General features: G+C 36.4%; 1 protein-coding gene across 9 annotated transcripts in view; it reads left to right on the top strand.

Annotated features, from left to right (window-relative positions):
- Positions 1–18,494, top strand: part of dip2c (disco interacting protein 2 homolog C) — a 162,300-nt gene that overhangs the window by 122,888 nt on the left and 20,918 nt on the right. For all 9 annotated transcript variants that reach the window (XM_023334751.1, XM_023334753.1, XM_023334747.1 and 6 more), the window contains 14 exons: positions 1,619–1,710; positions 5,645–5,755; positions 6,321–6,444; positions 9,517–9,626; positions 10,931–11,033; positions 11,151–11,215; positions 12,144–12,237; positions 13,073–13,192; positions 14,282–14,396; positions 14,997–15,136; positions 16,140–16,276; positions 16,350–16,558; positions 16,665–16,779; positions 17,429–17,630. In XM_023334751.1, the coding sequence (XP_023190519.1) occupies positions 1,619–1,710; positions 5,645–5,755; positions 6,321–6,444; positions 9,517–9,626; positions 10,931–11,033; positions 11,151–11,215; positions 12,144–12,237; positions 13,073–13,192; positions 14,282–14,396; positions 14,997–15,136; positions 16,140–16,276; positions 16,350–16,558; positions 16,665–16,779; positions 17,429–17,630 (1,737 nt within the window). The remainder of the gene's footprint in view (positions 1–1,618; positions 1,711–5,644; positions 5,756–6,320; positions 6,445–9,516; positions 9,627–10,930; positions 11,034–11,150; positions 11,216–12,143; positions 12,238–13,072; positions 13,193–14,281; positions 14,397–14,996; positions 15,137–16,139; positions 16,277–16,349; positions 16,559–16,664; positions 16,780–17,428; positions 17,631–18,494) is intronic.

The following is an 18,494-nucleotide window of genomic DNA, read 5'->3' as shown; positions in this document are numbered from 1 at the left end:
TAACGCCTTGATGAACACACTGGCTGATTGTAGTCAAAAATTCCCAAAATGTTTTGGTAGAAACCAAACATATGTAGGAAGTAGGAGGAAGTTTGAGTCTCAAATTTTCAGAACGTTGTTTCATCGTCACATCGTAGTCTGGGCCAGATTCATCATTTATCCAGGATAAAACAACCCAGATTATTTCCTCTAAACTGTAGTGTTTGACAGAGTTCGCCTGTGTTTTTGTTTGCTTTGCGTCGCGTCTGGAGGGAAATGGAATCAACCGAACAGGAAAGCTTTTCCATCTTGTTTTGCCTCCGTTAATAATTCAGACATGAAAACACGGCGATTTACGGCCACGTCTGCCTTGAATCTCCAAGATCTCATTATCTTCTATTCATTAGTTCTGACAAACACTTGGAAGAAAGAAAGAAAATCAGTATTTCACGCTGGATTGCACATGCATAATGATATCAGTGTAACAGTTTGAACTGAGGCATAAAAAGGGAGCGGATGGAACTGATTCCTTTGTTTTGGGTTACAGCATTAATGAACAGAGCTGGCAGGCATAATGAAACTGATCAGAAAGATTTGACAGTGTTTACTGACTTCATGTAGCTCTGAGGGATTTTTAAAGTGACTTGCACCTTTTTCCAGATGGAAAAACTTATTTTTTTTATGTATTTTCCTCCTGAAGAGGTGAAAGGTTGATCTGTGTCACTTAAACATCTGTAACAAATCCCTCCTCTGGCCTTCATCTCTTCTTCTGGTGTGTTGTGGGTTTTCAGTTTGACTGCAGAGCTTCTCTGTACACGGCTGTAATTAAAAAAGCCTGTTGAGTTTATTTCACATTGAGAAATCTGTGATCATTTTTAAACCATTCCTCCTTCAAGACGCAGCATCTGATTGATCAAACGCTTTTACGACCGGGATCGTCTCTGTTCTGCAGGATCTTGGCTATGGGGAGTAATGATGTCATAAAAGCTGTTACTCAAACACACAAATGTCCAAACTCTGTGTTGTGTGCAATCCAACACAATACAAATAAAAACTTTCCTATTTTTAGTCAAGGTAAAATTTTAACCAACATATTGGAAAATGTAAAGCACAACACAAAGTATTTGGCTTTTTATAACCAAGCTGTTATAATAAGAGACGTTTCTGAAAAGTTGCCTAAATCCGCTTTTAATTTGAAAGAAAGTGATTCAAATCTTATTCTTATAATTTAGTAAATTTGTTCAATCAAGCCCGAAAGAATTTCATTAGAAAACAAACTGTCTTCAATCAGAGGTATCTTCAAATTCACTGTAACACAGACTGCTACAGGAGATGACTCCTGTTAATAGCCAACACCATCTATAGCAACTCTTTGAAGAAATTTAATTAACAACATTTAATTTCCATATTTTTGAATTTGATTTAGTTTCTTTCAATACAAAAATGTTGAATCTGTCCTTTTTCTCCAAAACACAACAAAATCAGACAACCTTATTTGCCTGATTTTATTTTAATCTTCCAATTTTTATTGTTTTGGCCAATAAGTGAGTTTGACATGTTGATTTTGGCCCACGTGACAAACGTTTGGACACCCCAGCTGTAAGTAGTTGTAACCTGCTCTGTTTTGATGCGTTTGCAGGTAAACTGTGGTCCAGAAGTGTGAAGGTGGCGTACAACATGCTGCACAAACTGGGAACCAAACAGGAACCGCTGGTCCGGCCTGGAGACCGGGTGAGTTTAAAGAAGCATGTTTGGTTTTCTCCAAACACTACCTGTGAAAACGTCTCAACTCTGATAGACAAAACTTTGCAAATCTAAATTTGTGCTGCCATGTTGTTTAAATTGGAGGCAAATGCAACACAAATCAGATTTTTTTTCACTGTGGTTTGATTTGCGCCACTGCCATATGTGCAACTAAATCAGATTTGTATCGGATAGTTTTCAAAGCGTCGGCAGTTTGAACCGTCATGTCGCATTTTCTTCTTTTTGTTTATTTCATTTAGTTACAGTTTAAAATTAACATGTTACATGTTGGTATAAACAAAAGTTTTGAACCAAACGGAGTAGTTTGAAGAAAAAAGTCAGTTTTCCCCTTCAGACTAAATATTTTTGCCTTGATTCTGTTAAAAATATCTCAGTACATTAGAAGTAAACTTCAGTAAGGTATAGAAGTTAACAATTCCTTAATATTGATGAAAAGGTAATATTTTCAGTAACTACTGTTATAAATGAAAAATAATCTCAGTGGAATTAGGACTTTTTCTTCAATATTAAGGAATTATTTACTTCAAACAATCTCCGATGTCTTGTTGAAAGGTTACTTGTTAGTTTTGTTTTATTTGATGTGTTATTTGCACTAGAAACTAGACAAAAATACTTGGTGAGATTTTGTGTTTTTGCAGTTTCTCCACCTGCTTCAAGCTGCAGTCAAACAGCAGCTGAATGCAAATCATATCCAGATCTTTTCACCCCCCAAAAATCCAGTTTGTTTGTCTTCCATATGTGAAAGTAAATTGGATTTGCTTTTGATAGTTTTCAAAGTTTGCATTCTGAACGGTTCTGACGCAGTTTGTACGACTTTTACATTATTGACGTCATAATTCTGCACCAGAAGAAGACAGTGTTTACTTTTTATCGGATTCCTTCGTCTTTTTATGATCATGTGACGATACCGCTGGCTCCCGTTGCGCAACAACTTTAAAATCCATCCATAGATGGCGCCGTTCATCATTATTTCCATAAACAGGAAGTGAGACATTGATTTCCTGCGCATGCGAGTCTGATTACGATCAAGTTTAATTAGCAATATGAACGACCATGAATCAAGATCTGCTGTGCGAGTATGAAAGTCACTGGTGTTCAAAGTGTGGCTCGGGGGCCATTTGTGTCCCTTTGACTGATTTTAGGAGGCCCTTGATAAGGGCTACGCTCTAAATGGCTCTAAAACAACAAACAGGTGATTAGCAGCAGATAACTGATGCTGTTAGTTATCGGTTTGAATTAATCCCAAACACCAGACCTCATCGTTTCCTCCAGATTTAGACAAATCCCAGTGCAGCTGGGCTGAATTTATGATTTTTATCTGATGTCGTCGCTCAGACTGTTTAATTTAACGCAGCACACGGCCGTGTGAGAACTTCCTCTCTCTGTCCCGTTGTGGATGTGTGAACCCTTCGCTCAGGACATTAAAAGAAATTCAAACTGAAACGGAAAACGCCTCAGCTGCAGCCCTGCTGCGTGTTTCTGATGTCATGTGACGCCCCGAGTGTCTACGCTGCTTCGCTTTCATCTTTATTTTAAGTTTGATCTGGAGCTCAGCTGGAAAATGAGTCAAGGCTGACACAATGCTGGGTAACTCAGCGCTGGTTTAATTATGACTCCTCTGCTTTTTCCCCCTCCTGCTCTGTGGGAATTACAGACCAGCCTTTGTTAGCTTGAAGACGCTGCACTCTTCAAGGATAAATTAGTTTTAAGGAAAAATGTTTAAAGGCAGATTCAATTACCCTGAGAGTTGATTATGGACTTTTTATCTGAAAATGGCTGAATTTTAAATTGTTACTGCAGGTTATTTAACTATGTAATTCTCCATTTGTATGATTGAAGGTGTTTAATTCAGACTCATCTGATTTTTGCAATTCTCTTATCACTGAAGTTTGTGTAAAATCTTCACATTTTTTGTTCTACTGCAAAATTGTGAGTCTGTTACCGATGTTCAGCAAAAATGGTCAAAAACTTTGGGTTTAAATGACGCTAACTCCCACCTGCAGGTGGCAGTATTTCTTACTGCTGACATACTGCTGCCTCCACATTACTTAATAGGACCAGTAAAAAAAAAAAGTCACATTTCTCGTAAAAGGCAAGCGTAAATATTGCTATTTTGGAAAATATTTCCAAAATAGCATGAGAAAATTTGTGATTTAGATTACAAATAAATTACAAAAACATTTTGGAGGAACTTAAATAATTTACACATTTTCCGCATTTAAGAACTAAAAAAAAATTCTGGTGAATTATTTCTTTTTTATCTGCACAACAATGAATAAAACAGATTTTTCCCCCCATTTGTCTTTAAAGTCACTTAAATTTTTTGGTTAATTTTCCATTTTTTAAGTCTACAAATATTTTTAGAAAATAAGACTTTTCTTTACAAATTTTGCTTCTTTTAGCCAAATATACTGGATGGGTGTGCCTAAAATGTGCTAAATTTTACCATGAGATAAAAGTAAAATAAAAAAATAAAAAAAAACTTACTTAAAATGTTCAATTTAAGAAGATACAAACTTTATATAAATATAAAATTACGAAAAGTGTTTCTAGGGCGACGTTTGTGCCATTCTTGAATTGAAGTAGGGCCACGAAAAATTTATCCACCAGCGGCCCACGCGCCGCATGTTGGACATCCTTGATATAAGTTATTAAAACTTCAGAGAATTACTTTGGGACCAACAGAGCACAAAGCTGAGAAATACAATAATCACATTCCAGTGATTCCTCTGCTAAAGAAGAAAACTAATAACTAAAAATCTCATTTTTCAATTTGATAAAGTATCAATTAATAATAGAGTAATATTTTCAGTCAGATTCACAGTGAAAAGACGAATAAACCAATTATCCTTAAGGTTGGTTTCTGTTGTTTCATTTTGCTGCAGCACATTTTATATGAATAAATTATAAACCAAACAACCAATCAGAGGCTCTTAAAACATCTTTATTTTCTGCGTCTGATGCGTCCTCTCTGAGCAATTATCTGCAGATGAATCCTGAGCGGCTCAACGCATCAATATCTGTTAACGCATCATTACAAGGCAGCTGCACTTAGCTTATAGCACACAGAACATATCTACTGTAGTAATGTGCATAAAAGCTATTTAACAGCACTTCACTGGGACTTACTGGTAATGTCACAGCAGGCAACTGGAGCTGAACTGGATCCAATAAGGCAGAGATAACATGGTGCAGGAGCATGTTAGCTGCTGATAAGTTCATGTCCTGTGTGCTTGATACACATGGAGACTTATCTTAATGGAAGTAAAAACATCTGCAATCAATAAAATCCTGCAGTAAAAGGTATTTAACAAGCTTACGGGTCAGGAAGAGAGCAGATCTAAACACAAGTGAAGAAGCATTTACAACAAAAAACAAAAAAAATAACTTGCGGCATCTTATGGAAGAAAAATAAACTTTTTGGCATCATGGCCAAGTTGAAACTACTCTTTTTAGCAAAAAACAAAACAATTTTTTTTTTAGTAAAAAGTAACGTCTTTTTAGCTAGATTTTTTTTACTACACTACTAAAGATTTTTTTTGAGAAAAATTATTTTAAAAAGTCTTATTCTTTAATAAATGTTTTTATTTTACCAGCTAAATAAACAACAAACTCAACACACAACGTTTTAATGAAATAAGCTAACCAGTCGTATTTCTATAGAAAACAGCAAACCAAAACTGATTTAAGCGAAATGTTACAGAAATAAAAAAGAGACAAAGAGGTCTTAGCGGGACGTTTTCAGTTTTTATTTTTTCTTATTAGAAAAACAAAAGTCCGGTCCGGTTTTGTCCCAAATTCATTCTTTCCCAGTATAGTCACACTCATATGTGCAACTAGTTCGACTTTCTTTCCTTCCGAACCTCATTTGTGTGACACTAATTTTTCTTTGTGTCTGTAGGTGGCGCTGGTCTTCCCCAACAACGACCCCAGCGCCTTCATGACGGCTTTTTACGGCTGTTTGCTGGCGGAGGTCGTCCCCGTGCCGATAGAGGTACCGCTGACCAGGAAGGTGAGAATTCATCATGGACCTTCAAAACAGAAGACATGAATTATTATTTAGTAAATTTGCTTTCAAAGTTAAGTGGAACGACCAACGACCAAAATGACAATAATTCATATATGTACCAAAATAATAATAAAATCGGGCAAAATAAATTTTTTCCAAATCAGTTTCTTTCAATATAAACCTTTTGTGACTTTAATAAAAGCTGCAGGTGTGTGTCAGTGTCTGGTGAATTTTTGATTAAAACATGTTTGCTTTTTATTTATTGGGTAGAAAATCCAGACGTTTTACTCGAGAGAGTAAAAATACTCCTAAAAGTAACTTTTCTCAAAAGCAGTAAATGTAATTAAGTAAACATAACTAGTTAATATCCAACTCTGAGAATTAAGAATGCTTTACAGTAAGTAACATAAAATACTGTGCAGTAATCAGAAATAGCATAATTTGATCCCAACGCATGTGCAATGAGTAGAATAAAATGAAGGCGTGTCGTGAAGCGGATCACCTTCATCAGATCGTCAGCAGGAGTCTTCATCAGCCCCGATGATGTTTCATTCTGCTGCCTTCGCAGGACGCCGGCAGTCAGCAGATCGGCTTCCTGTTGGGGAGCTGCGGCGTTACCGTGGCGCTGACCAGCGACGCCTGCCATAAGGGATTACCCAAAACCCCCACCGGAGAGATCCCGCAGTTCAAAGGTCAAACACCCAAACCCCTTCTCCACCCTGACACTTCTGGCTAAACAAGCATGATACCTGAACAGGATCCATATTTGGTTTTTATAACACCTGGGATGTTGACGCATTGTTAGGAAGCATGCCCATATTAGGAATGTTACAAAGTTAACAAAAACTGACTTGTATTGTGATTTTCTAGCTTAATAATAGTTTTAAAATTTTATTGTTTTTAAAAATTTGTACAGAAAAAAAGAACAGATATTTTTCAATTGGAAACAGCCAGGGGGCGCTATTTTATGTGTTTGTTTTGCTTATTTAAGGTTCGTCATTATTTTTCCTGGAGTCCACACTACAGACATTACAATCAAATTTTACTTTTACAAATATATTTTTTTAAAAAGACATGTTGATAGATAAATTTATTCTAATAAATTTTAAAATCTTACAAACATTACAAAAATATATTAAAAAGTTCCAAAAAGTTGGAGCAAAGATGAAAAAAAGCTCAATTAAAAAATATATAATCCATAAAATTTTTAAATCATAAGTTTTATATTAGCTTTTTAAATAAAATATAACTTCTTCTGTAATAAATATTATAAAATGTGTTAAAATACCTTATTGAAATGTTATTCTTTCTGATTGGCTGTCAAATTTATCAAAACTGTGGAGACAAAATAAAATTGGACGTGATTAGTATAAAATATTACACATTTTCTTAGAATCAAAAGACATGAATGTCGTGAAAAATGTTATTATTAGGTAAGATATTACGACATGGATATAAGATTTATTAAGAAATTTTGAATTATAATAAAATTTTTCATGACAAAACCGACTAAAATCACAAGATATGAAGCAGAATTTATGAAAGTAATAACTATTAAATAGTGCAAAAAAAACCTTCAAAATGTAAAATTAATAACATTTTAATTTACTGCCCCTGTAAACTGGTTGCTATGAATGATTGAAGTGGAAAAACGTCAACAGAGCGCTGGAACGTCAGAGCGGAGCCGGATAACAAATCTGAATAGAAAACAAGGAGCTAATGCAGGAGGATGTCTTATTATCTGGCAGCATTTCTTTTACAGGCTAATTATAAACAGTTTATTTCTACTATCTGCTTTTAATAATGGGGTGTTCAATTACCTCCTGGAAATGGGAATTCCAGCACTCTAAAGCCTGGAAAACCTGTAATTAAGGCTCTTTAAGGGAATTTTCTGCTAATGTTAAGAGAAAAATGAAAACTTTGATGAGTAACTATTGTCAAAAATGACAAAAATTATTTAATTCTGCAGTAATTCCTAAAATGTTGTTGACTTCAGCAAGAAAAAAAACGCATCATCTGTCCGATTTAAAGTGTTTTAATTGTGTAAATAAACTAAACTAAAACAGGGGTGTGAAATTGTGGCCATTTGTGGCCCTGGAGTGTTTTTTTTTTTTGTGGCCCCCTTTACAAGAATTTGTAAAGAATTTCATCAGAAAACGGAGCGTCTTCAGCCAGAGGTCTCTTCACATTTGCCGTAACACAGACTGCTACAGGAAGTTTGTCCTGCCAAAAGGCATCAATATATACAGTAACTCTCTGAAGAAATTGAGTTAATATGAGCAACATCAAAATCTATTTTCCCTTTGGGATCAATAAAGTATTTTTGAATTTGAAGATTAAAATGATTTTACTATAGAAAATTATTTTAAAGTGTTCTACAAAAAACAACTAAATTAGACAACTTTAATTGCTTGATTTTGTTTTAATCTTTATATAATTGCTTTTTTTGGCCCATAAGTAAATTTGACTTGTCGATTTTGGCTCACATGATAAAAAGTTTGGACGCCTCTGAGCTAAAATAACCTGACGGAGCAGAAATCAAACGTTTCTGCAGGTGGATTTCCACTTCCAGGTGATGCAGATCGATAGAAAAACAAACGTCAGCTCATAAGACAGGATAAAGGAGAGGAATCTCTCCGTTATAAACAACCTCGGTTTGCTTTGCAGTAATGGATTTATAAATAGAAACATGATGCCAGCAGATTTAGGATTTGCTCATTAAAGCAAAGTGCTTCTCATATCGATCAGCCTAAAGCTCCTCTCAGTCGCACGGCTGCTGCTTTCCTCCATTTCTCTTCCATCTGCAGTAATTCAGACATTAGCACGACTCAAACTCTCAGTTTATTTTCAGTATTTGACACCCAGGCAACATTTCCACACCGACTGAGCAGCACATGATCCTTTTAGCAGCTGAAGAAAAACCTGAAGATTTAAAGACAAAATTCACTTTTCCCACGTTTTTGAACTCACAAAAGTTTCTAAAAACAGGGACAGTTCGTAAAAACAAACACCCAGCCATTTTCTGGTTAATGTTTTTGATGTCTTTCACTCAAAATCACAAAATACTACCAAGTATTGGTGCAAACATCTTGGTACACTTGAAATAAGTCTAAACTAATGTACAAGTAACATTTTTAGCAAAATATAGGAGCTTGTTTTGAGTAAATAATTCCTTAATATTGATGAAAAAGTTCTTGTTCTATTGAAAGATTATTTCATTTATAACAAGACATTCCCCCCATGTTATAAGTAAAATAATCTGCCATCTCTTTCATCAATATTAACAAATTATTACCTTCAAACAAATTCTTATGATGCTGAAGGTTTCTGGCCTTGCCTCATTTCAAGTAAGATATTTGCACTAGAAACTGGTGAGATTTTGTGTTTTTGCAGTAAGAAACTTCTCTATTGTTGAATCATATTCGACGGGCGCTGCTCCGTTACCTAGCAACCCCACCTGAGCCCAGTCCCGTTACGTAGCAACCTGAGCTGAGCTGAGCTCCAGCACATTTGGTCACCTGGTCTTACTGCTGTAAGGCTGCTGGAAAAGACAAGAGGTTTGTTGTTGACTTGCCACCCTGAAACCACTTTCATTATTGTTGGTTGTGCAGGAGCCTCCACTTCTGCTTTTCAAAACTAGTCATCTGTTTGTAGTTTCTTTTTTTCTTTTTTTTTTTTACCTCTGGCCCATCCTAACCTGTTCAAGAAAGCATAATAGGTTATCTTTAATAGATTTCTCCCTGATCTGCTGTTGTTGTGTCCAGGTTGGCCCAAGGTTCTGTGGTTCGTCCCGGAGTCCAAACACCTGTCCAAGCCGCCCAGAGATTGGTTCCCCCAGATTAAAGACGCCAACCAGGACACCGCCTACATCGAGGTACGGCGCTTCCTCCTGTCGCGTCAACATCTTCCTGGAGTAGAGAGACGCCGCTCCTCAGCAGCGCAGTGATTGATTTGATTTTTAAGTGACGTCCTTTTCGGCGGCCGGGTGGTAATTGCGCCGGCGCTGAGGGTGAAATGCCCCCTTGATTGCATTTTGGATCGAATGAGGCTGAAACGGAAACTGATGAAAGGAGAGGAGTGATTGAAAAATGACCTCCTGTTTTCCTGACAGAAGCAGCTCTGCAGATAAACCCAGACAGAAGAAAATTACTGCAAGACTTTTGGTTTTTCTGTGGATGAAAAAATATTATTTCAGAAAAATAACATCAGAATGTGATTTATTGCCTTCATAACAGTCTGGTCTGACAGAGTTTTAGACAGCAGAGATCTTATTTTAAAGTAAATCTGATGGATTATTGTGACTCAGCAGCTTTCAGAAAGAGTTTTTGTTTTTATTGTTCAGATCTGTCATTGTTGTTGTTTGGAGTCCCTGCAGATGAAGAACTGACTGACAGCTAATATTTACTGCTGTGGAGCAAAAATGTTTTCATTCTGGCCAAAACTGAGAAGCAATAAAAAATCAAAATGCAGTGATGTAGGTGGTTATGACAATGAGAAAGTCAGAAGCTGTAAACTTTTTGTTCAGAATTTGACCCTATCAAATTTAGGAATCGTAGTAAATTTCATTTTTAGCAAATAGAAATGATCACAGGGCAGATTAAAATTTAGAAATAGCTACTTTGAAAGTACTACAAGTACTTTCTGAGAAGCTATTTAAGGATTTTTAAGATTTACAGATTTGTTTTGCAAAAACTGCACTGCAAAAATCAACATTTTAGCCTAGTTTCTGATGCAAAGTACATTTGAAATTAGACTAAATTAACTTGCAGATTATTTAATTTGTAATGTGGAAAAAATGTTGTCATAAGTGAAAGCTCCTGTATCTTGCTATAAAGTTATTTGTAAGTTAGTTTTGTTTTATTTCAAGTGTGCTAAGATATTTGCACTGGAAAGTAGATCAAAAATTCTTGGTAAGATTTTGTGTTTTTGCTGTGTCTGCTAGTTTCAGAACCTGAAAAGTTTCTTTACAGTTTCTAAAACTTTTGGGTTATTTTCCTAGAACTTGCAGGTCACTTTTTAAAACTTTGATGCTATGAAACTCAAACGGTGCATTTATTGTGTATGCTGTGTATTTATGTGTATATATATTTATATATTCTAGTTTTTATCTATCAGAATTGTGTTAAATGATGGTTTTAATGTTATGATTATCATCACTTCCTGTCTTTGTGCGTCCAGTACAAGACGTGTAAGGACGGCGGCGTCCTCGGTGTCACGGTAACGAGGACAGCCATGCTCACCCACTGCCAGGCCCTCACACAGTCCTGCTCCTACACAGAAGGTAACACACACACACACACACACACACACACACACACACACACACACACACACACACACACACACCTCCACCAGTTTCCTGCAGTGAAATCTGATTCTTTGTTCTTCCTGTTTGCAGCGGAAACCATAGTGAATGTGTTGGACTTCAAGAAGGACGTGGGTCTCTGGCACGCTGTCCTGACTGTAAGGAAAGCTTCTGCCAACCTCTACCGCCTTACAAGTATTAAAACTGAATGTTACTGTGTAGTTTCTACTCTGTTTAATGGTGTAAGAAAGTAACAAGTCTTGAATTTCGCTTGACTTGTTTTAGTTTTTACAGATAAACTGCCAAGTTCAGTTTCTGATTCCAATAGAGATGATTTTACTTAAATTTGATCAACAATATTATCCAAAATACCAGTCTACCTAAATCTGATTTATTTTTTAAGATAAAGTTTGTATCTTTTACTGGGTAGCGACAAATCGGCACAGTTAGATGTTCCTGCTGGATCAAATTCTTCAAAATTAGTATTCATTTCTTAGGTTGGTAACCTAATTTGAAAATTTATTTTGCATTTATTTATTTTACTTTTTTTTAATCAATTAAATAATTTTATTTTATTCTAGTTTAGATTTTTTTATTTTTCTCATGAGAAATATTGCACATTTGTAATTTTTACAATAAAATTATTATAAGTTTATATAATTATATTGCGAAACATTTTTCTTACTATAATAAGAATAAAAACAATGTAATAAAATATATAAAAAATAGTTATGTTATTAATTATAATATAATAAAATAAATGTACGTTTATTTTTCTGTATAATTTAATTAAAAAAGAATAATGTGTTAATAACACATTTATGCTTCTGCCTCACTCCTTTCAAACAGTTTTTAAAAATGTTTATCATGGTGTTTGAATGTCTGAAATAAACAAAATAAGCAAATAACTTTGTGAGTCATAACAAATTTAAAGACACTAGTTAAAAAAAAACTTCAGAAAAATGCAGGAATTATTGCGAAATATCAAATCTAACAGACCAATCAGGGCTGCATTTGTAGATAAATGAATAGTAAAACTCTTTGTTTCCTGTTCTCTTCTTCTTCTTCTTCTTCTTCTGGGGTCAGAGTGTGATGAACATGATGCACGTCATCAGTATCCCCTACGCCCTGATGAAGGTCAACCCGTTATCCTGGATCCAGAAAGTCTGTCAGTTCAAAGGTAACCCAGACAGACAGACATGTTTGTCCTGAGTCAATTAGCAGCAAAAAAATGTTCAATTGAGACGTTGCCATGGTGATTCCCTCCTTTTTCGTGAAGTTAGCAACCAGGAGGAAACTGGTCGCTAAATAGTCAGTTAGAATAAACAAAATTATTTCTACACCAGAAAACTTACCGAGAATTTCTTTTTTTCTTCTTATTTTTGTAACTTTCTTTGTAATTTACCTAAATGTGATTTATTTTCTTCAGTAAAATTAATATTTATTATTTCTAATGGCTCAATGACTTATTGGTTGTGTTTAATTAACAATTAGCCTTTGTTCTTGGTCTGAGAGAGACTTTTCAAAATAATTTCAAAATATACAATTTTGTTACATTTTAGTTTATTTTGTATCTGCTGTAGAATGTAAAATACTGCCATAAAAATGATTTATAACAGCAATAAAATATATATAAGAGTGAATTAAAGTTAAAACTTTTTTTTAAATCCTTTTGCTGGAAAAGTTGATGATCCCTGAAGAAAATACTGTTTATTGCATTTTATTTATTTTTACCAGGATAAAAACCTATTTAGATTAATTAAGAAATATTTAATCTAAATGCTTCCCATATAGATTAATTTCATTTTTTTACACAGTTAAAATTTTTTGATATTGCTACAAGTACTAAAAAGAATAATGATTGCAACAAAATAATAATAAAGGTTATAAATCCTTTTTTAATAAACTTCCTGTCTTGTCTCTGGGCTTTTCTAGTGGAAACTAATGACTTTTAATGTAAAATCATTAATTTGCTCATAAATAACCTTTTAGATGCTGTTTAATGTTTCCTGCAGCGAAGGTGGCCTATGTGAAATCGCGGGACATGCACTGGGCCCTGGTGGCCCACCGGGACCAGCGCGACGTCAACCTCAGCTCCCTGCGGATGCTGGTGGTGGCCGACGGTTCGAATCCCTGTAAGAAAACATTCCCTACTTTTCTGTCGTCTCATGTTTGAGCTTTTTATGGGGCGAAAACACCAGTTTTATACCTGGAAATCAGCCAAAACAAAACAAAACAAACAAAAAAACCCAGGAAAACCAGATTCCTGCCACTTTTATGTAATTTATGAGGAGGAAGTTTCTGCTGGAGGGGCGTCCAAAACTTTTGTCAAAATCAGCAAGTTAAAAGTCTTTCTATTAATAATAATAGAAAGACTAAAATAAAATCAAACAAATAAAGTTATCTGATTTTGTTGCTTTTTGTAGAAAAAACATAAAAAATATTTTTTGGACATTTTCTGCATTAAAACAAATTTAGTCTAGTTTTCAAATTTAAATTTAAAAATACTTTATTAAATGTTGCTCATATTAATTCACATTTTACAAAGAGTTTCTGTCGATCCTGATGACTGTTGGTAGGACAAATGTCCTGTAGCAGTCTGTGTTACAGTGAATTTGAAGAGGCCTCTAACTGAAGACGCTGTTTTCCCAGTACAGTCTCATGAAATTCTTTTAAATTCTTTTCAACTTGATTCAACAAATTTATTTGAGTGACTTTCTTTCAAAATATTCAACATATTTAGCCAAGTTTAATAAATTAAATAAAAACTGATTTAGTCACAGCAAAGTCAACTTTTCAGTAAACGTCTCGACTTATTACAAATGTTTGGCTATAAAAACACAAATGCTTTGTGTTGTACTTAAAGTTTTCCTTTGTAAGAAAGTTTGGGTTTCACCCTGAGTAGAAATAAAAAACGTTTACGATTGTATTAATCTTGAATTGGGAATGATAAATTAAAACGAGCTCAGTAATTTCCATTTGCATCATAATTAATAATTTTTTTCTTTCTACCAAAAGCTGTCGTCAATAACTTCGTTCAGCTAAATTTACCGTGACTCCAGGGGCCAAAAATGGCCCCCGGACCACACTTTGGACACCCCTGCTCTAACGGAAACATGTTTTGTGTTTTAACTGGATTTATCTGGGTAGAATTGGTTTCTCCTCCTCCCAGTTCAGATGTTTAACTGGGACGTGAATCCCCAGTAACGCTGTCTGTGTCTCAGGGTCGATTTCGTCCTGCGATGCGTTCCTCAACGTCTTCCAGACCAAAGGTCTGAGGCCAGAGGTCGTCTGTCCCTGCGCCAGCTCCCCAGAGGCGCTGACCGTCGCCATCCGCAGGTAAAACATCAAATCTTTTATTTGCTAAATAAATAAGATTTAGAAAGTATTTACAAATCTTTCCTCTCTTTCTCTGTGTTTCAGCGGCTTTACTCTCATAATTTTGTGGATTTAAAACAATATCTGAACCACAAACGATCTTCACGTTTGATGTAATTTACCGCTGTAACACTATTTAACTTTAATCTTTAACTCTCTAATTTTAAATGTTTCTATGGCTTCAAACTTCGCATCTTAATGTCTGACACAAAGTTAGACGGCGTAAAGGAAATTTTACACAATATTCATAGTAAGGATGCAAGTTATCAATTTTAGGAAAAAATATTTTAGAATTAAACATTTAAAGTTGAACTAAAACAAGCAAAAAAGCTACAATTGGACATGAATATCCTCCAGCTGGCTACATGATGGAGTTTTTCTCTTAATTATGGTAAATATTTGTTCGTTTGTTGTGATCAGTAGGAACAGTGAGGTTCCTGCTGTTCTGTTCACTATTGATGAGACAATTTAAAGACTCCAGTCTGTAAAAATGTTGAAGCTCTTTGCGTGTGGTCTGTGAGTGGTCTGTGATCCGCGTGTGGTCTGTGATTCGTCCGTCAGGCCGCTGGAGGAGGGCGCGACCCCGCCGAGCCGCGGCGTTCTGTCCATGCCTGGTCTGAGTCACGGGGTGATCCGGGTCGATTCGGAGGAGAAGCTGTCCGTTCTCACTCTCCAGGATGTTGGTTCTGTGATGCCCGGAGGTAAAACCCGACCCAGTTCACCTCAAATAGAGTCAGAACTTTAAACTTCATGAAGTTATGATGGTGTGAACGATGTCTAGGTGTTATGATTACTGCTCCAAACTGTGTTATGTTGCATTTCAGCAACATAAATTGTTAAAATTTATGTTTTAGAAATGTTGATGTGAATACATAAATGATTTGCTTATTTTGGGCCGATTTTCACATTTTGACCTGTTGCTTTTCTGAGAGTGAATCCTCACCAGTCCTATTTAATCCACTTTAGTTAAACTCTGGTCCATTTGCCTAGAGAGTCCGATTCATTTGGGAAGGTCTGAATGCATAAACAAACCAAAAAAAAACTCTGAACTCTGGTCCATCTACAATCCCAGATCTCTGTTTGGTTAAAGTGAACTCTGGTGCATATTGAATGCATATGTGAATTAAAATCAGACCGGAGGCCGCTCCAAAAGCAGGAAGTGAACTGCAGCACAGGGGATTCTGGGTTTATACAACTAAAACAAACGCGTTAGCCTAGCGCTAACGGGAGAAATGACTCGTTGTCTTTTATCAAAGAGAAATTGTACAATCGCTGAAATCTGACTTCACTCCATTTTCGGTTACATTTGGTGAAGAAGGAAATTGTCTTCTTCAGAGGTTTTTGTGTTGCGTCCTTCAGTGGGTCTTGGTGTGGCGCCTCCACAGGCGAGGAGGGGAACAGCTTTGACTCAGTGCAGTGAGAAAACCAACTGCAGCTGCTGGAAATGTAACATATATTCCACTTTTGGTCCCCAAACAAACAGATCTGCCAGACTAAAACATCCTCAAAGAACAATTAAGACAACTGGGCTTTCAAATTATCTTCATAATCTCCATTGGGCCAATCAATATATAAAAAGTGTTATTGGAGTGGGCAAGGAAAAAACAAAACAAAGCTTCTTTTATTATAGAAGGAAAATGTTTGCCTTTTTTGTCATATCCCGCCTGGTACATTTTTGACCTGATTTTTTTATTTTGTCTGCAGCTTTGATGTGCGTTGTGAAAGTCGAAGGCGTTCCTCAGCTCTGCAAAACCGACGAGATCGGAGAGATGTGTGTTTGTACCGTCGCCACGGGAACCTCCTATTACGGTTTGGCCGGGATGACAAAGAACACCTTCGAGGTAAATCTGGAAAGGTTTGATTCCTCGTCTTCATGTCTTCGTGTCCTGAAGTCTTTGCAAACGGACCCGTCAGGTCTTCCCTGTGTCCAACAACGGGACGCCCATCAGCGAGTTCCCGTTCACCAGAACCGGCCTGCTGGGCTTCATCGGACCTGCCGGCCTCATCTTTGTCGCAGGGAAGATGGACGGCCTGATGGTGGTTGGAGGACGGCGCCACAACGCCGACGACATCGTCGCCACGGCGCTGGCGGTGGAGCCCATGAAGTTTGTCTACAGAGGCAGGTGGGACAAAATCCACGAACCTGCCGAGGTTCAGGAACGAATGAGGAGCGGCGCTGACCCGGTGTGTGTGTGGGTGTGTGTGTGGGCGTGTGTGTGTGAACGGCAGGATAGCGGTGTTTTCCATCACCGTGCTCCATGATGAGAGGATCGTGGTTGTAGCTGAGCAGCGACCGGATTCTACAGAGGAAGACAGCTTCCAGTGGATGAGCAGAGTGCTGCAGGTTCATTCATTCATTCATTCATTCATTTGTTCACTTCCTTCTCTGCTTGCTCTTTATTCTTCCTTCTTTCCTTGATTTTGATTTCTATCCTTCCTTCTTTTTCTTGTTTTTATTTTTTTCCTTCTTTGTTATTTTTCCTTCCTTGTTTTTTTTTTTTATCGTTTCTTCCTTTGTTGCTCCTTTCTGTTTTCCTTACCTGTTTCCTTTGTTTTTCCTTCCTTCCTTTTTACTTTTCTTTCTTTGTTTTTTCCTTTTTGTCCTTTTTCCCTCCGTTCTTTATCTTTTTCTTCTTTTCCCTCTTCTTTTCTTCCATTCTTTCTTTCTATCCCTTCTTCACTCCTTCCTTCCTAACTGCTAGTTGATAAAATATTCTGATGTTCTCTGATTTTTATTTGTTATTTTTACCACCAAACAAGGTCAGAAGGGGGAGGACTGGTTGACCTTTCCTGACCTCTGGAAACATTTATTAATATCTTTAAAATAATAGCGGCACAAACAAAGATTTTTTCTGCACAAACGTTTTACACCAATTTCGTTAGATTTCACTCAGGTCTGCATTTGTGCTGTATTCAGCTTTAGTAATTATTAATTTATGTTAAATTTAAATCTTTTGGTATTTTGACCTTGTTTGTGCACTCTGACCTTCCAGGCGATAGACAGCATCCACCAGGTGGGGGTTTACTGCCTGGCCCTGGTTTCCTCCAACACGCTGCCGAAGACGCCTCTGGGCGGCATCCACCTGTCTGAGGCCAAGCAGCTCTTCCTGGAGGGGGCGCTGCATCCCTGCAACGTGCTGATGTGTCCGCACACCTGCGTCACCAACCTGCCCAAACCGCGGCAGAAGCAACCAGGTGAAACATCCAGACAGGAGGAAAAGTTAAACAGATTCTGGATACTATAAAGTTCACTGAGGGAAAAAAACTAATTAACTACTTTAATTATTAAAGCAGGCAAATTTAAAACTGGATTGATTTGGTCTGAGTGTAATTGGATTTCAAATGGAAGTGTTTACTTTCTCTGTTAAGAGTATAAATGGAGATGAGGTGGTTTGTGGTGATTTGGCATTAAGCAAACTTAAAATAATAAAGTTAAAAACATGCAATTAAAGAAAACACGTTGAGAAACTCTTGATCTAAAATCTTTAAATATTGATTGTTCTTCTGGATCCTAGAAAATTTAGAAAGATACATTTCTACAAAACATTGAAATCCCCCCCAAATAACCTGGGATTTCACAGAAAGTAACCAGAATGTTTTCAGAAAGTAACCCGACAGTTTCTAGAAAATACGCTAAGATTTCCTAAAAAGTAAGAACTGTCGCGCTTCTTTCTAGAAACTCTCAGGTTACTTTCTATAAACTCTCAGGTTACTTTCTATAAACTCTGAGGTTACTTTCTAGAAACTCTCAGGTTACTTTCTATAAACTCTCAGGTTACTTTCTATAAACTCTCAGGTTACTTTCTAGAAACTCTGAGGTTACTTTCTAGAAACTCTCAGGTTACTTTCTAGAAACTCTCAGGTTACTTTCTATAAACTCTGAGGTTACTTTCTAGAAACTCTCAGGTTATTTTCTAGAAACTCTCAGGTTACTTTCTATAAACTCTCAGGTTACTTTCTATAAACTCTGAGGTTACTTTCTAGAAACTCTCAGGTTACTTTCTAGAAACTCTCAGGTTACTTTCTATAAACTCTCAGGTTACTTTCTATAAACTCTGA

Source organism: Xiphophorus maculatus, chromosome 6, assembly GCF_002775205.1.
Source record: "Xiphophorus maculatus strain JP 163 A chromosome 6, X_maculatus-5.0-male, whole genome shotgun sequence".
NCBI classification, from domain to species: Eukaryota; Metazoa; Chordata; class Actinopteri; order Cyprinodontiformes; family Poeciliidae; genus Xiphophorus; species Xiphophorus maculatus.
This window is presented reverse-complemented; position numbering and strand designations above follow the sequence as displayed.